The sequence below is a fragment of the Chamaea fasciata genome, unplaced genomic scaffold (genome assembly GCF_029207755.1).
Source record: "Chamaea fasciata isolate MVZ Bird 193981 ecotype frontalis unplaced genomic scaffold, bChaFas1.0.hap1 SCAF_2, whole genome shotgun sequence".
Classification (NCBI taxonomy): Eukaryota; Metazoa; Chordata; class Aves; order Passeriformes; family Sylviidae; genus Chamaea; species Chamaea fasciata.
The window spans coordinates 91,932,895-91,956,136 of NW_027094087.1; the positions used below are offsets into that span (position 1 = coordinate 91,932,895).

General features: G+C 39.1%; 1 protein-coding gene across 1 annotated transcript in view; it reads left to right on the forward strand.

Moving 5' to 3' along the window:
* The window catches only part of COL4A1 (collagen type IV alpha 1 chain), a 122,035-nt gene extending 114,487 nt beyond the window's left edge, over window positions 1–7,548 (forward strand). Inside the window, exons 50-52 of the mRNA XM_066176772.1 lie at window positions 2,130–2,244; window positions 2,864–3,036; window positions 4,642–7,548. Coding sequence (XP_066032869.1) covers window positions 2,130–2,244; window positions 2,864–3,036; window positions 4,642–4,723 — 370 coding nt within the window. The 3' untranslated portion in view covers window positions 4,724–7,548. The remainder of the gene's footprint in view (window positions 1–2,129; window positions 2,245–2,863; window positions 3,037–4,641) is intronic.
* Window positions 7,549–23,242: the final 15,694 nt, after the last annotated feature.

A 23,242-nucleotide genomic window follows, 5' to 3' on the forward strand; every position in this document is an offset into this window, starting at 1 on the left:
TGGCGTAGTATGTCCAGTGCTGAAAGCAGAGTTATGAGCAGAAGTGTGGCAAACTGCCCCATTGTTAGATATGAATCTGACAAGGGAATCTTTGACTTACGGCTTAAGTGATAATCATTAGATTTAGGCATTACTGTCCTTTCTGTCATTGCTTCTAATCTGTATCAGCTCTTGCTGATCCCTCTTCCAGCCATATTTAATGAATGGGAGTGGAGATTGCTGGCAGTGTGTTCTCAGGTACATCCAAGAGAAAGGACAATCCAAATCATCAGTAGGTTGTATTCTGGACATCTTGGATGTTCAAAAAGCTATATGGCTCTACTGCAAAACATTTGATGTTTATTTTGCATGGTGGAATCCATCCTGTATCTGCAGCTGTACTCTGTATTCTTACTTTTGGTTTAGTACCAAAGAAGTTGGTATATTTTGAAAATGAATGGCCAGATTGAGGACAAGATTCTCAAGGGAGACTATCGCTTTCGTTGGTCTTAAATTTTTGGTTGTTTGTTGCATGTGAATGGAAGGAGCCTGACTTTAAAAAAAAATTTAATTGCCAGCCTCTGAAATTCATATTCCTTTTATGCCATCCCATATCATGCACCCAAAATAGCCTTTAACAGTCACGTTTGAAACTCTTGCTGAAGGAGGTACTAACCAACACTTTGCCTTATCTTATGCCTACGGATTAGCTTTTGCACCATAAAAATGAGTAAGTGTGTATATGTACGTACATATGTGTGTGTGTGCATGTGTGCTTATGTGTTTTTCTCCTTTTAGTCATAGCAACAAGTGAAGTAGTTGTAATATTCATTTTAGAAAACTAGCAAAGACTCTTCTTTCAATTTTTTAATTGATGCTTTTTAAACAAAAGCTTTCCCTGTCCAAATGTTGAAAATGTGTAGAAGTGTCACTTACTGCCTTGAATCATAGAACTTCTTTTCCTGTAAGACCTTCTACTGAAATACCAGAAATCTCTTGAAGCAAAGCAGAGCTCCAAGAATAGAGGCAGCTTTACATTCCTTCTTTTAATTTACTCTTTCATTGATGTGTTTCTTAAAATAACTCTCTTGCTTCTGCGCTAAAGATGAAGGCAGTAGGTATGAAAGCATTCTTCACAAGGCAGAAATAGAAAGCTTTCATTCTGAATACCTTTGCTTCTCTGCATTTTCCAGAATCCAACTTAATCCATTTTGCACTGGAATCTTTTCTGTGCTCTGATAATAGGAATCAGATGGTTTAGTTTTGAATCATTTCCATAATTGCTAACTGCAGCAGCCAGTTGAAGACTTGTACAAGAAAAATGGATTGTATCTACCAAATTCCTTATTACCTGCCCCCATTTTAAAATTCCAGCCCAGCTCATGGGTATTTTATGATTCTCCTGTGAAGGCATGATTGGTCATTGGATTATTCAGTAACCTAGCAGTTCTGAGACATGAGGAGCTTATCTAAAGTAAAAGAACTGGTGCTGCATGCAGGCTGTATACAAGTTTGTTGTGCAAGTTACTTTGCTAGAAATCTCTTACCAGAGATACAGACCAAAAATGTAAATAAAAAACACTTTCAAGGAAAATTCATGGGAAAGAGTCTGCATTAGACTAGATTAGCAGTGTTTGCCTTTTGTAAGATATTTTCCAGAGAGATAGCTTTTTCTCTGGAAGTCAGAGCTAAGTTTAGGATGATGAATTGCTGTTACTTGTTTCTCATCACAGTAGACCACTTTTAAGTGATACTTGCTGAGTTACAGTGTTTGGCTATTTGCCTCCCGTGTTCATGAGATTGAGCACGTTTAGAAACTTCAGTACAAACAGGACTAGAAAAAGAAAAATACATGTAAATATTCAGATAAGAGGTCTCTTGTTCTTTTCTCATAGGAAGGCTAATAGGAATAAGACTTAATAGTTGAATTGAATAGTAAGGGAGAAATTAGAACTTTACAAAATAAATTAGATATGAAAAAGAAAAATCAACCAGTTGGCTGTTTTTCTAAATGAAACGTTGTGATTTTTCCTTTGGTTTTGAATGTGACAACATTTTCTATTTCAAGATTCCATAAAGAAATTAGCTTCTGAATAAAGAAGTATTAATCCTTAAGTGCATGCAGCTCATTCATGTCTTGGTCTTTCTAGATGCTCTGTGTGTGAAGCTCCTGCTATGGTAATAGCTGTTCACAGTCAAACAATTCAAATACCACCGTGTCCGGAAGGCTGGAGTTCACTTTGGATCGGTTACTCCTTTGTCATGGTAAGTGCACTGGGACATACTCTCAGCTGAGGAAAGCATTTGTTTCAGGGTTTTGATCTATGGAAGGTTAATATCTGACTCTGTCACTTCAGGTTTTAGGAGGGCATTAGATCTCCACCCTTCGTAGTGACTTCAGAAAGAATCTGATCATTTTCCTAGGGAAGGCCTGGGCATGGTCTGAGACAGAGTGTGGATCTAGAGTTGTTAGCATTTGGCAGTGGGAGAGAGGCCACTGTGATGTGGGGTGGGAATGGAGTTAAGCTATTCAGCTGAAAGCCATACCAGACCTTCTGGGCCAAGAGCTAGCCCTGACATGTTGCTTACCTAGAGATAGCTTGAGTCCTGGTGTTTCTCCTGAAGGACTTCTGTACACACAGCTGCCCCTGAAGTTGATGTTGCTGATGTGTCATGCTGCTCTTGAGTGAGATAACCCAGTGCCATCTCTGGAGCCTTCAGCTCCACCTCCTTGCTTCTCCTTGAGCTGAGCAACAAAACAGCCAGTGGACAGAACAGAGGACAAGGAGAGAAGTGTGAAGAAATATTTGTGCAAGAGAGCTCATCAGAGTTGTAGCAGAAGAGGTAGAGTCCCTCTCTGACCCATGGTTTTGCATCTTCCTAGCACACCAGTGCTGGTGCGGAGGGCTCTGGCCAGGCCCTGGCGTCCCCTGGTTCCTGCCTGGAGGAGTTCCGCAGCGCTCCCTTCATCGAATGCCACGGCCGGGGCACCTGCAATTATTATGCAAATGCTTACAGCTTCTGGCTTGCCACTATAGAAAGGAATGAGATGTTCAAGTAAGTTCATGATTTATTTATCACTCTTTGAGACTCAATTGATCCTTATCATTGAATAAAAGAAATATTTTTTGAATGTAATACAGGTTCAAGTATTGGCTGTCCACCAGCACAGTTAATTTTTGTAGTTAATTATTTTCGTAACAGAAAGAAAAAAAAATAGTAGTTTCTAGGGGAATTAATGAATATATCATCATTTAGTGTTTGGAATGTGTCACTTTTACCATGTATTTTGCTTTTCAGAATAATCTAACACTATTGTTTTTGATTGTATTCACCAAGTGGTAATTGGGATAGGCTGACATACTGATTGCAATTAGATTTGAATATAAAATTTCCTGTAATAGATGTTAACATATAATATAACCACCTACAATTTGTTCAGATGTTAAACTAAGTCAGTTGAACAATTATTTACCTTTCCCTAACGTTAGAGGAAGTATGTTTGAGTAAAATGCAGCTGGTGGTAATAGGCTTTGTTCTGGTCTCCTGCACATAAGTATTTTTCAACACAGGCTAATCTGCTCTATATGAATGTTATTAATATGTTAGCATGTAGATCAGTTCCCATGTCTGCATAGCTTAACTGGTCAGCAGACATTCCTCTGGAGTGCAGGTAATCACCCTCTTCCACCGCAGTCCTGACTGCTGCTCCTGTTATCCTTCATCTCTTCACATCTTCTAGATCTCTGAATGCTGTCTTGTCTGTCTCAGAAGGAAGCAGGTTGTTTAGTCAGTTTTCACTGTTTATCAAATAGTTGTCAGTGGAGTAGGTAGAAAAATTGAACACTGGGACTGAGTATCACTGGGGCTGTAATAATCTCATCAACCAGGAAAACTACTGCCAAAACCACCCCAGCACTGGGGTAAGACCTGGATCCCTAGGAAAGAGGAAAGCTGGTCAGAAGAAAATTTAGAGTGAGCACTACAGTTGTTTCCATTCTACCCGGAGACCTCTCAACTTCATACCCTTTTCTGGCTACAAACTATGCCTCAGATTAATAAAATAATCCCAGATCAGGGGACCTGCTCTGCCATCATATATCACAAATACTCCTAAATTTCCTGTAAACCCATAATCTTTTTTAATGAAAAGCAATAAAAGCACACTTTTGTCTGAAAATTATTTATTTCTAGTTGTTAGGAGTAATTCCTTATGACAGGTTAGAGAGTAAAGGCTTTTGTTTGTGTTTCTGTATGACATCACATAATTTCCTTTGCCAGCTTCTCATTTGTCTTTAAAGTCACAAGAGTTAGCAGAAACTCATAAACAGTCAAATTTCAGCTTCTTTGCCCAATTTTATTTTATTGCCCAAATTCTAGATTGTTTTCAAACTACTGCTTTAACAGATGGTGTTCTAGGTTAAGGAAATGCTATTTATGCCTCATGGAAGAACTGAATTCTTCAGTAACTCTAAGTGTGTGATGTTTAAAACTAATCTTACAATGGTTTGTGACCAAACTTGGAAGTGCTAACACACTGGAGAACTTACGAACACCTTGATTCAGCAGAGGCTGGAAGGGAGACTTGCATTCAAAGTTGGTGTTGTCAGTTATAAACCTGAAAATTGTTAATGGGTCTTTTCATTTCTTTCTTTTCAATAGGAAGCCGACTCCCTCAACTTTGAAAGCCGGGGATCTACGCTCAAATGTTAGCCGTTGTCAAGTCTGTATGAGAAGAACATAATGACTTTTGAATTTCAACTAATTTCACACAATATGGTGCTATTCGTTTAACAGCAATGAAGCCTAGACATGTATCATATGTACCTCATTGTTGTCCAATATGAAAACAGTAAAGTGCCTTTTAGGAACTTGCATAACTAACACACACTGCTTTACTGGCCCTGTCCTTGCTAAAGAAGAAAAGAGACAACGAAGATAAGCTTCAAATGTTGACATGCCAAATGGCACTTTTGATCAAAGTATATGTATTTTTTATATAAATGCAATGCACTGATAGAATAAAAAGTCAGCATTTATCCAGAAAAAAAAATGCAAAGGTGCTAGGAGGTATGCAGTTCTGCCTTATACTGTTTGACCCCCCTTTTTCATTCTTGTATTATATATTTAGATTCATTTTTCTTCCCCAGATAAGTTTGTTACCGTTATCTAGGTGTCTTAAAATCCCAGACTCTTGGGTATGTACTTATTGTTCTTGTACAAAGAAATACTAATGTAAAAAAGAGGTTTGGGATTACAGACTGTGGTTAAGCATCATGTAACCATCTTTTCACAACATAGAGTGCCATCCTGCAAACCTTTGCTTCTGTTTGTAGCCTTTAATGCTGTCAGTATTAATGGGTCTACATCTGGAAGAGATTGCCAAATTGGCTTCACAAATAGGCAAGTAAGTGTTTCTGCTATGTTGGTACTATGCAGCTTCTTTGTGCAGTAGAACAAACTTTCCTGTGGAATAAAGAATGATGCAGCAATGGTCAAGAAAAATAAACTATATATAAATATTTTAGTAATTTATATAGATATCAACCATTAGGCAAATCAAGCTCTGAGTTTATCATTTCAAAAAGAAACTTAATTTTTTTTCTCTTTTCATTGTCATGAATTAGGTGTTAAATGCCAAAATATGATGTGAAATGTTCATTTTGCATAGTCATTTCAATGCTGAAGTTGCAGAGACTGAACCCAGGTTAATAGTTATTTGTGTTTATAATAGTAAATCCTGCTTTGAGCTTATAGTCTTTATTCTGTATTTAATATTTTTCAGGGTTTTAAACACTACTCACACACTGAATGACTTGATTTTGAAAAGTATAAGGCCTTAATTTTGTTAATATTGTGCCAAAAAAATTCTTCAGAGTGGCCTCAGAAATATTTCTAAAGGATTTCTATGCAATGATATCATTGTTAGAGCACGTCTGTGCCCAAAAATGTTTTATGGACTATTACCATGCAAATACCAAAAGATTTTTGCAAATGCCAAGGCCTTTGTGTAATTTCTTACATGTGTATTTCTAAAAAATTCAAGTTTGTAATAAAACTATTTGTGTAAAAAAAAAAGAAGAAAAGAAGAAGTTTTTACTAATTTGTTATTAGCATTCATTTACAACAATGAATTAATAAGCCACCAATAAATGCACAAGCTTGATGCAATCCTAGATGCTTTTTGTTTTGCACATCTTGCAGATGTACAAAGCATCTTCTAAAGGGGGAAACAGGGCACTGTACTGACACCTCTGTTGTTATCTTGTAAGAACTGAAACTGATAGAACATGAGAAACTTATCACTGAAATGTATTTGATACGAACACATTACAAAAATCTGCTAACATCATCTCAGTTAATGGGAGTTGATGAAATTATGCACATTTTTCAGTTCTCCTTTGAATTTTTCATGCACAAGCAGAACTGAATTATACAGGATAACAATTAAAATATTTCATATTTGCTTGTAAGTGGGCAAGGTGAATCTTGGCTCTGGTTGAAGAGGAAATGGGCCATGCTATCATCTTCCTTGGCAAAAGCACGTAATTTGCTAAAATTTCATGTTGTTTTTCAAAATTTGTGAAGACAGTGTGGCTGCTGCTGCTGTTTTGAACTTGGCTTTCACTTAGAATCATTAAAGACATTCTCTGACCAAATGGCTGAAGGCTCCTGCATAGAAATTGGCTATTTCATTTAGCAGTGATTCTTAACTCTCATGGAGGTTCTGATACTTGATAATTTCATTTATAAAAGACCAGTCCTCACAAAAGTTCCTTGCTAGTCTATAAAATAAAACAGTCTGATAATGCCTGAGCAGCCTCATGCGGGGTTTTCTCAAGGGACACTTGATATCCAGAAGAAGAGGAGAAGACTATAAGGTGATTCCTTGTGGCATCTAGGAAAAATTATGCAAAAATTCAGTCTTCACTGACTCAGAGCATCCAAACTGCTGTTCACACTCTACCGTTTATCTCCTGGTCAGCTAGGGGTTTAATTTGCTATGGTCAAATTGTCTTAGAACTGCCAGACAGTTCTAAGTCGTTCATGTATGTTTAAATCAGCTGGGTGTGTATGAACCCTTGTCTTAATTGGAAGCATTTGGAAACAAGGTCCTTTGAAAATTTTTGAAAACTGCTTGAACTGTAGTTTGATGTCTTCCTTATCTAATAGTAATTATTTATTCCATAACCTCCAGTTCGTATAATGACCTAAACCATTCTCATGCTAAAGATGCTATTTCTTCTTAAATCAGTCACTAAACATTTTGGTGCTTATTGAATATCAGTCAGATCTCCTGAAAATGTGTGAATGCTAGATTTTGATGCCCTGGGTGAGGAAGAGCCCATGTGAAACACTGCCTTGCTTTCAAAAACCTCTTAAGTACCCCTTATTCAGGCATTTATGGCCAGTGTTTGGCTGCAATACAGTTCATTGTGTGAACAGGCAACTTCTAACTCATCAGCTATTCAAATCATCTGGCAGAAGCTTCAATTTCAGGAGAAAATTTTTGAGTGCAGTACTTGAAGAGTCTCTTGTCATGTTCTAAATAAATACATTTCTAAAACAGCAGGTGGTGCCCTTGCTCTCTTTGTGGTAACACTGGGACAGACTTCACACTGACAAATACCTTGGTCTTTAATCTACTAACATGACCCTATTGAACATGATACTATTTTCCCATGTCTCCATCTCTATTTTGACATGTTCTAGTCACCAGCAATTTTCCTTTTGAAATAGGAGTGGACCAATTTTCAATTTAAAAAAACCTATACGTACTGCAAAATAAAAATATAATTAAATGATCAATATGTATTTTGAAGCAAATGATGTCTTAGCCTGTGTGTCTTTTCTGATAAATGTACATTCATTTCATAAGTATATTTCCTATCCATTTCATAGTGGTAACTTCCCTGATGAAATACATGTTTTTCTATGTAACAGGACTCCTGAGAACAATATCCCCATACTAGGCTCCCAGAAAAGTGTATTTTCAAGACTTAACTTGTAAGGCTGCATGACTTTTAGGAATTCCTTTTCTATCTTCCATGTTTTACAGATCTGTAATAATCTACACTAACTGCATAAGATGAAACATAAACACAGAGCCAGACTTGTGGATCTCAGAGCACCAACTAAATAGAAAATACAGCACCTGGCACAAAGGAAGACCACTGACTAGTTGAAATGGCAGCTGTCCCAGTACCTACTTGTATTTCCATCCCTTACTCTGTAAAGGTGGATGGCCATGCCTGCACTGGGACTTCTGGAAGGAGAAATGTCAGCATTTTTTTCAGAGCTTGCAGTGGAGCTTCTCTATCTCTGCTGGTCATGTTGTGGCAGCAGTGTGCTGCCCACTGCGTTTCCACCTCTTCATATAGAAATTTTCTTTTTTTATGGACTTCACATTCTGAATTAGATAATGGTGAGAACATGAGAGACCAGGGTGGATATTTAGATGCATATTTTGAGCTTAGACAAATGCTGAAACCAGTGATGGATGGTCTGGGATTTAATTAATCATTTTTAAGAAACGTATCCAGTGGCTACGTGGAAATGTACAGCCTGTCAGTTTCAGAGGTAAGATGGTAGCAAGAAGGAAATAATTCCACCCACCCATTAGTGTAAATACAGTATGAAGTTGATAATTGAGAATTTGTAATATTTATTATGTCTCTACAACATAAATACAAACAAAAAATAATGCACAAACTTACTTTTAGCACTAATAGCTAAACAAGAAGTGAATGTTCTTTGTGAAAGATGTACTAACAAAGCAACTTCAAAAAATTTCCTGGAAGTATAGTCTTTAAACCATTCTCTTTCTTCAGAATGTTGGAGGAAAACCCTTCAAAAAAATGCAGAGGGGAGGGTGTGGGTTTTGGCTATTTCTCTCTGGCAGACAGTAAGCTTGTTGTGTTGCTTGAGGTGTTAATATCTGTGGGAAGATAAATCACTACTACTTCTCATGAACACAGGAATTCTTCTGTTGTAAGATATTTTACCCAGTCAGGCTTACTGACACCACCTTGTCTCTTCAGCTCCCACTGTAAGAGGATGATACTCAGAGCTCAATATTCTTACTTACTTTTCAGTGTTGATTTTTAAAGGTACATTCCTTTCCAGCTTTTTATTATCTTGAAACCAGAGAACAGAGTGTAAACATTGAAAATATTTTAAAATGTCTGAATCTTTTACATATGTTTGAGAACTGCCCTTTTTTTTCCCTCTGGCTATATGCAGTCAGCTATATTTGTTATAATTGGTGTGCAGAGGACTGAAGACTTGACAGAGTGAAAGTTATAGATGGAACATGATCATTTGATGCTCTGTCAACTCCTGTCTCACCTAAGAAAACATGTTAGATTTCATGCAGAATTGTGGCAGGATTCATTTGTCATCTCAACCCCATGAAGTACGATTTACACTGTAGTAAATAAATGTGTAAAATTGGCTTCGGTAGGGGAGAAAGTCCTTGTAAAACATTCTAAAGAACACTGATCAAACCTTTTTGTTACGCTTAGTACACAGCTTTTAGACCAGTGTAACCATGGTGTGTTTTTTGCTGGAATGTTCCTCTCAGTCTTACACCAGACTGCTTATTTCTAACCATTGGTTCCTGGAAGAGGTTCAAAGTGAAGGGTTCGAGAACATGCCCAGTGTTACCTTCGGCCAAAGCTTTTGTTATCTTTGTGGGCATAGTAGCTGGCAGTGGAAGATGTTCTCATCTTCCCATTTCCTCTAAATAATTATAGCGGCATTTTTTCCAGCCTGATTTTGGACGTTAACCTGTCTGAGAGATGTGATCGAAGTGTCAACAAAGTCAAAGGGACCTGAAATGCAGTCACATGAATCCCATGTCAAGGATTGCTTCTGTGTACCAGTTTCAGTAATGCATCTGGGAATCCCCACAGAAACACTGACTCCCAGGGCAGTCTCCGTATTCATTGCTTTATAGCTGTGTTGAGAACCACCTCCTACTTCCCTGGCCAGGATGTGTTGCATGTGTTTGGGAACTCAGACTGGTAAGAAGGTAAGTATCAGACAGAAGTGAATGAAGGTTCCTGGTAGCTCAACATCTGCAAACAAAATTGCCATTTGCTCTCATTTCTGCGTTGATGGACTACAACTTTTTCACAGATTATTTTTTGCTACCTTTGATCAGTTGGGAACTGTCAACTGTCTCTGTTCAAATACTATGCAGGCCTTCTGGCATTGTCCCTGAACTGAGGAAAGGACCTAGGCCAGGGCAATGAAACATACCTGAATAATTCTCAGCCTTTCTTTTCCCGATAAAAAACAAAACAAAACAAAACAAAAACCACAAAACAAAGCATGGAGAAAAGAAGTTCTGGTGTTAAAAAAAAACAAAAACAAAAAACAACACAACCCAACAAACAAACAAAACCAACCAACCAACCAAACAAAAAACCCACAAAGAAACTTCCACTATATTTCTCCTTCCCCTCTCTTCAAAGACAAATCTTACTTCAGGGCAAAATGATGACCTCTTTAGGAAGGGAAAAATTGGAAATAGAAATATGAGAAATTATTCCCTGGATTATATATTCGTGTTATTGCAACAGCCAATCACAGCAAGAAAGACAATATCTGAAATACTATAATCACCTATAGTCATGTGAGAATTTGAGGGATTCTCCGAAGAGATCGGGATTTCTTAGCGGGAAAGCTACAGAAGTTGTGAAAGCTGAATTGAAAATAAGAGTCTTCTGAACACAACAGTATAAATTTGAAATAAAAACTTGTATTCAGTTTGCAAATATTACTGGGATTACTAGTGGTGCAAACCAGAAGCACATTTCCTATAGGAAGTCACTGCAACCTGGGAATCACAGGTACAAACACCTAGGACAATAGTTGGGAATCTGCTCAGATGAGGTGCCTTGGAGCTCCTGGAAAGTGGCATTAAATAGCCACTTGTTTTTGTGGTGGTTTTTTTTGGGTTTTTTTTTTTTGTTTGTTTGTTTGTTTGTTTGGTTGGTTGGTTGGTTGGTTTTTTTGTTTGTTTGGGTTTTTTTTGGGGTTTTTTTTGTTTTTTGTTTTTTTTTTGAGAATTGACCAAAAAAATTGAGTAGGTCCTACTTGTCAAAGGGCAAGATTGTCAAAGGGTAAGATTGTCTTGAGATGACATTTGTGAGGAGGATGTGAAAGCAACAGCCAAGTGTGTGAACCACCACTATAAAAACTATGGCTCTTCCCTGTAGCCTTGGTACCAAAGCATTTTTTGGGTCATTTTTTGGGTATTTTCTGTACTTTCCTGTTGTAATCAGAGAAACCTTGCCAACACAGGTATATTAATAACTACTTCCAAGAAGTAGTTTTCTTCCTGAAGCACACAATAGAGAGGAAATTTTTAAAGTTTTTCTCCTCTATCAAGCAAATTGCAGAGAATCACAGAGAGAGAGTGGAAAAAAAAATTGTTTGTTTGCTCTCACAAGGCATTGAACATGACCCCTCAGGAATGTGTAGGAGAGGAAATGAAAAGCAGACGTGGGAAGCTGAAAAAGCAGCGCTTCTCCTCTATCATTAAGTATATAATAAGGTAGATTACATCAGTTGTTGTCCTAGTCTCCCTGGTGAACAGGTGTCATAGATACAGCACTGTCTAATCAAATATTAACTCGTCATGTGGCGGCAGTGGGGAGGGAATGTGTAAGATCATCTACCTCCTTTCACATGTGGCCAAGTCTTCAGCACCAAGGTTCAGCAAAGGACATTCTTATCATTCCTATGGGTTCTTATGAATCTAATTTTATATAGTTGCATAGACTCGTGACAACTGTTTTTTTTTCTGCTTCCTGAACAAAAATATGTTAGATAAAAACATATGAATGTGACAAACTCAAACAAAATTTATGTTTATGTACATTGGTATACAATGAACCTATAGGAACTTAGTACTTACTGTCTTCAACCTTTACTTTGAATAAATGGATATATAAGATTTTTGTTTCATGCATTTCTAAGTTGTTTACAATTACAAATAAATGCCATTGCTCCTGTGAAAGTGAGACGACTTGCTGTTAGTTAGACGGAAGTCAATTCTAAACTCCTGGACCAAGTCTATCCCTGCTGGGTCATGGTCCCCCTAAGTGTCTGGCACTCCTGAATGGTGATGAAAGCTTGTTTAGTTTTTGATTATTCCATTGCACTTGCTAGACTTTTAATGTTTACAACTTTACATAGACTCTCAAGTGTTGTAGTGATTTTAAAATGACAGCCGGATCAGATATGTGGGTATTGTACATAAGATGTCAAATAACCCGAGGAAAGGTGCCTCAGGTCGCTCAGATGGGAGTCGCTTTCTGTCTTCTCAGCCACTTTCCTGGAGGAGGAAAAAATCAGTAACATGGTATTCAAAGCAGAGCCTCCAAAACAAACTAATGATAAGTGAAATGAGGCAAGGTATTTTTTCAGGAACTTTGGCTTATCCCTTACTTTCTTTTTCTTTGGGATCCGGGAAGAGTCAGTATAAAAGGAGAACCAATCACTAGGAGAGGTTATTCTGCATAACCAGGTATTCTGACATAGGGACTTCTACAAATGTCCTCTTTGATCCAGCCTAGCTGTCCTTTTTCCAAGATGAGAAGCCTAAAACTCCTTCACACAGTTTCAAGGAGGGCATTAGAAACTCTTGCTATTTAATAGAGAAAAGACTTTGTAAACTGCATGTAAATTGACCTTAAAAAAATCAGCCAGGGAAGTCCTTTGTAAACATCACAAAAGGGAGATTTGGAGCTATTTTTTCAGTAAGAATGTGGGAACAAAAAATATTAAGCATTAAGGCCTGACAAATTTGCATTCCTTAATAGTGGGATTGACTGGGCTGGCAAGAGTGGAGTACTAAAATGGGTCTAAAGTACTAAGATTGGGGGGCGGGGCAGGTGGGCATTGGTGTGGCGTGAGCAGCTTAATGGGGCTTAATTTCCATCTGGGCCTGAACCAGGACATCACCCCAAGCTGTGTTATCACTTACTGAAGTGAAATGCACAGCTCTTGTACATATCTGTAGTTTCTCATTATCAGGTACTGCCCTTCTATGTTCTGGTGAGATTCTTATTATAGATTATATATTTAAATATATATATTAAAATAATAAATACAATGCATAACACATTAAATCAACAGTTATTTTATATATATTTTACCTCTAAAAACTCTTTAACCAATAATCTATACTACTTGTCACAAACATTATTGAAGTTCATCTGACACAAGGGTGAACCTGATCTGTAATAAGTCTTGCTCAGTTGTTTTTAATTATTCATTGAAGGTGGAAGATGTGCCAAGAGCTGGAGAGTTCTAGGTGCAAATGTGATCTCTGGCTCAGCTTCACCTTGAAGGGAGGTACAGGTGCAGACTGTTCCCTCTCCGACCTGTTTGCTTTTGGGGAGAAGCCCTGCACAAAAAAAATCCCCCCAAAACCCCCAAACAAACAAACAAAAACCCAAAAACAACAAACAACAACAACAAACAAACAAACACAACAACAACAACAAAACCCACAAAAAAAAAAACCCAAAACCAAACCAAAAAATAACGGACAGACAATCTGGTTATGAGCTCCCGGCTGTTCATGGTGTGGGCAGTCAGTGCTTTAGGACTGATGATACATTGTGGGATAAATTTTCTCTGTGGCTAGGGTATGACCAAGGTCCTTGATTTAAAAACACAACACCTGCACTACCCTGCAAATACAGCTGGTGTTACCCTACTCTGCTTCTGCTCAAGTCAGTATTAGTCCATGGGAGAAGAGATGGTGAGACTTGAGCACCTTGTGGTGTATTTTAAAAGAGGCAATCAAACAAGCACTGCTTGGGCCACCTGTTGATGATAAAGCCTTGTCAATTTTTTTCAGACTACTTGAGGATGTCTCCATGGGCTCTGTAGAGTATCACCTTCAATATCTTCCAGATACTTGAATGTGACAGAGGCAGTGAAAGGAGGCAATCTTCTTGAACTCTCACTTCTGGAAAGGAGACCAGTAAAGGCTTGTCATCAGTTTCTATGAACACTAAATATTTTAGCAAGCACTTGCCATTTTAAGTATTGTGGGGAAAACAAAATAATCATCTGCCTCCTGTAGCAATTTTCATAGCTCATGAGACTAATAGTTCCTGTCAGGTAGCTGGACAGTTTTTTCATTAAACAAACCTCACAGCCTTTTTCCATTTGGTATTGAAAGCACAGGCCCCAGGCTTATGCTTCCCAGAACATGCTACATATTTTAATAACTTCCTAGAATCACTCACCTTTTGAAAGAGGCACAGCACTGTGCTGCAAAGCACAGAAAGAACAGCAGTGAGTCTACAGGATTCATAATCTTTGTACTATTTAGGCAGAAGTGTAATAGTCTCATTGAAAGGCATTGAGATCAGGCCCTGGTATGATCTAGGTGAACTTGTGATCCTTGCTTTTATGTCATCCTCAGCATGTGCTGTGACTTGATCTAGATTTTAATTCTTTTAAATAGCCATATTATTGGTGGGTCATAAAAGGTTTGTTACAGAAGAAAAGAAACACAGAATAGAAATAGTCTCTTGTTTTTGTAAGAAGTAAAGAGTCATTACCAACAGAGAGATTCTACTCCAATAAACTTGTACTGATGGGACAGGTTTAAGCACTTAATCCTTTTTCTGCTCCTGTTGTAACAATTCCTAGAATATGGCAATGCTAACAGGATGTTTTTCATAGAGATTAAAAAGGATTATTCATTTTAGTGACTCATCTCTAGCCAGTCCATTGTTGAAAGCTGTGGTTGATTGAACAAACAGTGTGTTTTCCTGATGAAATGAAAGCAAACTGAAGAGACCTGATCCTTTTCAGCCACCATTTATTCTGACCTTTGTTTTCTGTCTCTTATCAGTATAACAGTTAAAAATCCCGGCAAAGACTAGTTCTCTTCAGTGTGTCCCATGTGTTAGCCCAAACATCTGTCTCTCCCTGTACTCTACCTCTACAGGCTATTCAGAGATAAATGCCACCACAACACGTAGTGTCCACTCTGTTTCGTTTCAGAGTGGTGTAACCTCTGTGTGTCAGTATTAGGGACACCTACTCCTCTGGTCCTGCTTAGAACTTCTGGGAAAAATAGGTCTGAGATAATTTTCTGCCACAAAAGAAATTCACTTTCGACAAGGTAAAATGTACAGCTGGGTGGAAACACAAGAGGAAGTAGAATGCTTCACAAAAAAGATGTGAAAATATCTTGCTTTTTTCAGAAAGGCAGGAATTGTGCTGCTGAGTAAGGCTCTCAACTCGCATCATCCTCTGCTATATTTTGACAAAGTCTGTCCCTTTTTTAAGGGCAAACAAACTCCTGGTTGAATTAATTTTGTGTCCTTTTAATCTGCTTGAAAAAGATTTAAATAGTGTGAACAAACAATAAAAGCCTTTACTTTAAAAAATACAGCCTAGCTTGGAATACGTCTTTTAACATTAACTTTCCTGGTGCAATTGAAGAGCTTCTTACTTTATCTCCAGGGGGTTATCTGCAAAAAGCCTCTAACCGAAATTTTTTTTTCATATGTGGGGAAGCAATTTGCTTTCTAAGAACTACTTTTAATCTTTCTGATTTTTAGATCTTCTTCTGGCTTGTTACTTACTACTTTATGGTCAAGAATTGCCAGAAGTTTTTTGAAGTATGACAAATGCATGCATTCAAGATAGCTTTTTGGGTTACATTCTCTAAATAATTACTTTTACCCAGTAACAAAAGTAATTTTCTTCCATTGTAAAGAAACTGGACTTCAATTAAAGATCATGAAGCAGAAGTTGCCTGGAAGAATGTTCTCTTGACATCATTGACATGACACATGCTGCCATCTGGGGTGTTATGAGAAAGCACCTGGCTTGCTTCCTTACCTGTTGCTCTCGTCCTTTCTCAGTGGCCACATCAAAATGCATTACAAATGCAGAAATGTCATCAAATGTCAGCCTTTCAACCTTACCTAATGCCATTTGCTCCAGGCTTTTGCAATCTGATTGATGATCCCCATTTCTCGCAGGTAGAGGAGTCGAAGCAAAGATGCCCTAGAACCATGGGCTGGGAGTAAAGCTGGAGCCCAAATTCTTCACACGGTGTGCCTGCTCTGAGGCCATGTCCACAGGCACTGCTGTCTTAGTGTCCACAGCTCCTCCTAATTACTGCCAGTACTTTACAGCTGTATAAAACCATTACTTCTGAACTTCTCACAGAATGGTTGGGGTTGGAAGGGACCTCAGGAGATCACCCAATCCAACGCTCGTGCTAAAGCAGACTCACTGAGAGCAGGTTGTCCAGCATTGTGTCCAGGCACATTTTGAGTGTCTCCAGAGAAGAATCCACAACCTCTCCGAACAGTCTGTTAAAGCATCTTAAGAGACCATATGATAATACTACATTTACAGAGTATTTTGTGCTGCAGCACCTACCCCAAATCAATCATAGCTAATATTAAATGCACTTTTTCTGCTCCACTTTCTTGCTCTGTGCCTAGGTAATTGAATGCTGGTGAAGTGCCTAATCTGACACGTTATTAGATATGTGTCTATGTGTAGGCCACTTGGAGTACATTGGGAATGCAGTGACATTTGTCATTCAAACTGTGCCACTGTGATTGCTAATGATTTTACAACTGACTACACTCTTTTATGTCTCAGATTGGCATATTGCCAAAGAGTGATCTTTTAAAATAAAAAAAAAAAAATTCCTTTTATTCCACGTTGGTATCCTCTTACATGGTATTGTAGTCCTTAGATATTTTCAGAGGAATGTGAAGACACATTGAGTAAGAAACAAAAAAAAAGAGGATAAATTGCAATCTACTCCCTGTCCTATGTTTTCTTTCTTTGTGGCAGACGGCTGAGGTTCCTATTACACTGTGCAGTCTTCCAGGGACTGGAAGGAATATATTTCATCGCCCTCAGAACTCAAAGAGTTTTGCATTATAGTGAAGTAGCAAGAAGTTGTTTCAATTGGTGCAGTTGCCAGGAAGCTCACCACATAGGTTCAATCTTCATCATGAATCTAGTTTCTTCTTACCATAGGCTGAAGCAAGAACGGCAAACTGTATTAAAAATTGAAATCATTTAGTAATGTATGATGGAGACAACAAGCAGGATTTTTCTAGAATTTAGAAATAAATTGTTCATTAGCTACTGCTGATGGCTTAATCTCCTCTTCATTCTGTGAACATTAGGATATATGGCCAACTGGGGTTTACAGGATACTTCCATAACATCGTTATTCCAGCTAGAAATGCTATCTGCTGTGAAGTCAAATCCCCACAGTGGAGGGAGGCTGCTGAGTCTCTGCACTCTGCCAGAGCACAGGCACTACCCTGCTCGGGTGTAGCCCAACTGGAGCCACAGCCATGACAGGACACTGAGGAGAGACGTGGCAGCCTGGAAACTCTGTCTCTGGTCATTATGTTCATTGCTGCTATAAAAAGACTTCAGTCAATTATAAATTTTGCCGGAACATTCTAATACGGATGGAAGGAGAAGGTCACTTTGAAAATAGCTTGTATTTATTTGTCTGTCAATGCTCATAAGAAATTATACACATACAGCAGATGCTAGACTTGCTGTGACCTTTGTTCATAACTCTGGCAATTAAAACAAAACCAAGAATGTCCAAGTGCTATAGTTTTAATAATCCCAAAGATTAGCAACTAATCCCAAACTGTAATGAATTTTCCATCAGCATGACTTGTAGGTCACTGTCACTATAAATCTAGTCCAATAATGTTCATTACCCAGAGGAATGCTCATAGAGTGCAGAAGAAGAGAACAGAAGGCAGGGTCACTGATGGAAAAAGTAAAATAATAAAACATTGCCTGAAAGGTACTGTATTAACAATCAGTAGATAACAAAGCACTCAACTCAACTAATACTCATATACTCCACAAGGAAAATACCTTTAAGGAGGTAAACACCCGTCATCTTTTCCCTTTACATTGCTTTCTGTTCCATTCCATCTTAATAATATCAAGTCTTTGTGTCATTAGTAGAGTCCTTTGTTTTATAATGAGTGTTCTTTGAAGGATTGATAGGCGTATTAGGTGAAAAGACTGGGAATTGTGCTCAAGTCACTTAATTCTGGACAAAATGGTTCCAAATCAGTAATGCTCTACAGAGAAAAAGATGTGTGAGGAAAGGCACATCCTCGGCAAAATGGGATAAAACTACTCTGGTAACAGCATGCCTTTGCTGAGTATGTCATAGGAATACTACCAGTGTACCATGAAGTTCCACCAACAGTCCTAAATTGTGACCTAATCATCTTTGTGACCCACAGATACCTGAGGCCATGGCCTATGGAAGTATGAAGTTCTGGTGCAGATTAAAAATCTTAAGATCAAAACTGTGAACCAGAAGCCTTCTGTTCAGAAGCCAGGTTATGTGTCAGAGAAGGGAAGTGCTTGGGATTACCTTAAACTCAGCTGTGACTAAACACTGACATGACCCCATGACCTGAGTGAATTTCTGAAGTGGTATCAAAAACATATCCATGTGAACGAATGAACATTTGACATTGTCTCCTGTAGTGTTGCAGCCTGGATGGGTGGACAATTAGAGCAGTAACGAACCAGTTGGATAGTCAGGCTCAGAGTCTCAGGGTCAGGGGATCGTTTTTCTGCCTGGAACATGCTACAGGGTAGCTACCATAGAGTCTATTCCATCCTAGGATCTGTCCTGCCTCAGTTACTTGGAAGAGGTCATAGAGCACACTCTCACGAGGTTTGCAGGTAATACAAGTTGCTGGTGGCCAGCCACTACTGTCCATGTAAGTGCTGTCTTTCAGAGGCTTCTAGACAGGCTGGAGGGATGAGCCAACAGGAAACTTATGAATTTCAAGAAACCAAATGCAAAGATCTGGGAAAGAAGAATCTCTTAGAATCATACAGGCGGGGGAGAGCTCTGGGGCAGTGAGCTGGGCAGGAGCTGGTAGCAAAGACAGGTAGCAGCATCTGGGGCAGCAACAGCAGGAACACAACGGGGAGCTCAGGGCAGGACCCCTGTGCCCAGCACTCGTTGTCAGAGACATCTGGGCAGCAGCAGTTTGGTGCCCCCAGGGCAGAAAGACGCCGATAGCCAGGGCGAGTTCACCCCTGCAGTGCTCAGGGCTGGAGCCTGGCCCTGTGAGCAGAGGCTGGGGCTGGTCCAGCCTGGGCAGAGGCAGCTCTGGGGGCACCTCACACACCCCCCAGAGCCCGTGGGGACTGCAATGAGAGGGCCTCAGGCTGGGCACTGGAACCTTTTCCGTGAGGACAGGCAGGCCCTGCACAGGGAGGCTGGGCATCCTATGGGGATTATGAAACCCGGCTGGGCATAGCCCTGAGCAACCTGGTCTGACCTCACTGCCTGCCCTGCTGTGGTGCATGAGGCACCTCCTGTGGTCCCTTCGAACACAAACTACTTTCTGATTCCATTATTCTAATCAGCAATATTAGATGTAGGAGCATAAAGGGTAATATTTCTGTTGTGACGCTATTCCCATCTAAATATTGCACTGGTGATAAATCCTGGCTGGGGACAATCACCTAGACCCCATGTGCCTTGACCACTGACATAAATCAACCTACACTTTACTGACTCAAAAGCATTTGAATACATTAGACACTTTTGCTCATTTTTTTTACTGACAACAGCAAATTTGTCAATAGAATATTACAATGCTTTTCCTCCTCAATATTAAGAGTTCTACCTTTTTTCCTGTTACTGCTTACAGTTCATCACCAATATCCTGTGATGGACCTGAGACTTGGAGAAGGTAGTTTTTTTCCAATTTGTTCTCTTTTTAAAAGAGCTCTGTTATAATTTTGAATTACAGTGGTCGTTCACTGTGGCTGGTGACATTTCCTGGTCATTCACTAAAGACTGGTGACTGATTCCTTCAGGTTTTGCTTCTCTCCTTCCTTTTTAAAGTTAAAACCTATAACAAACTGACTTTCAAATTATTTCTTCTTTTCAGATTCTAAATCTTTGTTTTGAGGATTTAATTATCTCTCTGCATCTTTTTCTTTTTAATCCATTACATTTCTTATGGTTTCTCAAACACAGTGCTTTATTTAGCATCCAAGAACTGGTTCTTAAGCATTTCCTCATGTGCTTTTTTAAAGCATTTCTTGCTCTATATACACATTCCAGTCTATAATGTTGGCAATTAGTTTAAACATTTAAAGCTTGATAAAATATAATGCTGATTAGTAGCAGTACTGTGGTCAAATACATTTAACCCAATCATGATCACTGATAAACAGGCAAGCATAAATATTCCAAATCTGCAGTGGATATTTGCTTGTCCAGCAAAATGAGCTGTAACATGGCAACTCTCTTTTGTCATGTTCTAAGGATATTTTAGAGTCTCTGCAGTTATCTTAACTAACTCTTCTCCCAAATGTAACCACTAGCACCTTTTCAGACTCCCATGAAAAGCGTGTCATTTATTTGTTGCCACCACCTAAAAAAGTGAGGCTCTTTCTGTAAAAGGTCCTAAATTTTTTCTTATAATGCAGATAAAACATAGACAAGGTGAACTCCAGAGATCCCTTCCAACCTCAGCATGCTATTTGTACATGTGATTTCTCCTGCTGTACCTTCAGTATGTCCTTCTGTGCTCACTTCTGATTTTTTTAACATCTACCCTGTCATTTTTTATATGCTTCTCATTGAATACATTATGAATGGGATACAAAAGCCTGTATACTTCAAAGACCCTTGAATCTGGACAGCATCACAGAAGTGGGGTTCAGGCTCAGAAGCAATATCTGATGTCTTAGCCAGTGGGATCCATAGACTCACTGCTTTTGATCACAATGCTGTTGCCACAGCGTTTCTGGACCTGTAATTACCAAGATACCTTCCTTGTAAGCTGGCAAAGCTCTGGTTTCTAGTAGGGCCAGGACCATGTCAAAAGTAATTCAAACACACCCAGGAATGGAGAATATAGCGCCCTGAAAAAATAAAAATATTCCATGAAGACCTTCAAGGTTCATCTCACCCTTCTAGCATCCCCTTGGTTTGAACAGTGATGCTGCACAATTTGTCATTCCTCCCTCAGACTGATTTTCTTTTGCTTACAGAACTGGGGTTCAGATTGAAAAACCCAGAACTTCTTCCCTCATCAACTTTCTAGAAAAAACATTGAGAGATGGTAGTCGTTTTTCCTGTATGGAGAAATGCTGCTCTCTGATAGCCCAGGGTGTTTCTGCCACACACCTGAGCCATCCCTTTCCCACCAAGGTATCAAAAGCCCTTAGTAGTGTCCATCTTCACCCTGAAAAAGAGAGAACCTACAAAGCAGAGCCACCTGACTTGAATTACTTTGAACCCTTGTGAATCCAGCCAGCTGGAAAGGATCATGAGTGAATTTTATGAAAAATTTATGTATTTAACGAAACAAATCCAGCTTGGTAGAAAATGGTCCCAGGTAATAAAATGTTGATTAGAAGAAACAGGATGGTCAGGCCCAGTACAAACCCACAGTAAAATGATACAGATAAGTTCTGGACTGTCCCCTCTGGATTCTTTGAGTGATATTGGAATGGTTGTAGCATGAAAACCAGATCTCCATCTCACAGTGAAACTAGCTATGTGTAGAAAGAGCTGATTTAAAAACAAGGATTAGTTGATACTCCCACACTGATGTTTGAACATAACTATAACCATGTAGCAAGCCTCAAATTGCTTCATATTCACAGTGTGGGTTGAAGGCAAGCTGGAGAAGTGGGGGGTGCTTAGGCTTGGATTAACCCTGAGTTTACTCCTCACACCAAACCCATTCTGCTTGAACGGCAGTCTTTAGTCGCAGCCCGGGAAACAGGCTGGAAGTGTGCAAGAACCACATAAATGAGGCTGCTCTTTAGATTAGTTAATAGGCTGGTTATAAATATCTCATTGACATCATGTAGTCATTGTCACTTCTGTTACCCTTAGCTGGGAAAAGAAAGCACTGGGAGTGATTTTTTTCAAGGTACTTTCCTGCGGGCCAGCTGAAGCCAGTTAAGTCACAGGCAGGCTGGGGTAATGTGCTGCTGTCGGCTGGAGCCCAGGCGCGCAGTCAAATAGCCTTTGTTAAGCCCTTGGCTCTGATGGAGGAGTGAGGAGTAAGCAGGTTATTTCTGACTTGAGCAGCTATCCTGAGTTAGTTACATCCCTTCTACGTGCAGCCTGGACACTCCTGAAATGTCTGTCACAGGACATAAATATTTATGATTTCTTTAATGCCAAATCCTGGGGCTCGGAACCAGTTAAGGTTAAATGAATACCTGCTATTCTTCACTATTGCAGCTTGAACCAAAATCAGTGTGCTTAGCTACTCAGGAGTCCGTTGCTTTATGTTTTTAATGAGTGTAGGACAGTCGTGCCTGTCTTACTGGTTCACATCACCATGCAGACAGCCTCAGTTTCTCTGTGCGAGAGAGTGTACAGCGCCACCCGCAATAGCAGAAGTGCCACTGTGTGACTTCTGTTGAAGTGAACCAAAAATTCCCTTCTCAAAGCAAAAGTAAAAAACCCACTGAAATAAGGGAGGGCTGGATGAGGCTCCCATCATCTGACTGAAGCTTAAGTTTTGGGTGTAGCTCCCTGCTCCTCATGCTTGTCTTTCTCACTCAGTCCTTTATCCTGGTTTCACTCCTCTGCTTCACTTCTTGCTTCTACAGTACACAATCATGTCACATAGGTCCACTGTAAGTTAGTTATATGCAGTGATGTGACTGATTAAATCAATAAGCAGCAGCCTTTTGTTTGAATAGAGATTATAGATTTTCTTCTCATGGGTCTTGAGACTGCTAAGGAACTAACTTTGCTTAATAGTTTTGCAGCCAGTTTCAAGTCACAGAAAAACTCCCAGGATAGTTATAAGATCTTAACAAGCCCTCTTTGCCTTTCTGTTTGCATTGGTATATTCACACACATGGAATTATCAGTGAGAGGTTGTTTGGTTTGGGTTTTTTAATCTTTTTGCCAGAATTCTTTCCTTCATGACATGTTTGGTACTGAACCAAACTTCAGTACTATAACATCAGTGATTTTACCCACAGTAAATACCATCTATTTTTCTTTTCTGAGATTTTATAGACTGTAACCCTTCAGAGCTGAGTTATGATCACACCACTCTCTCAAGGAGGACGCATCAGGTTGCAGCATTCACTAGATTAACCAAACATAAAACATGAATGCAAGAGATCACAATCACAATGAATAAATGCCCTTGAGAAGCAAGAGTCTCTATTTAGCGGAACAACAACAAAT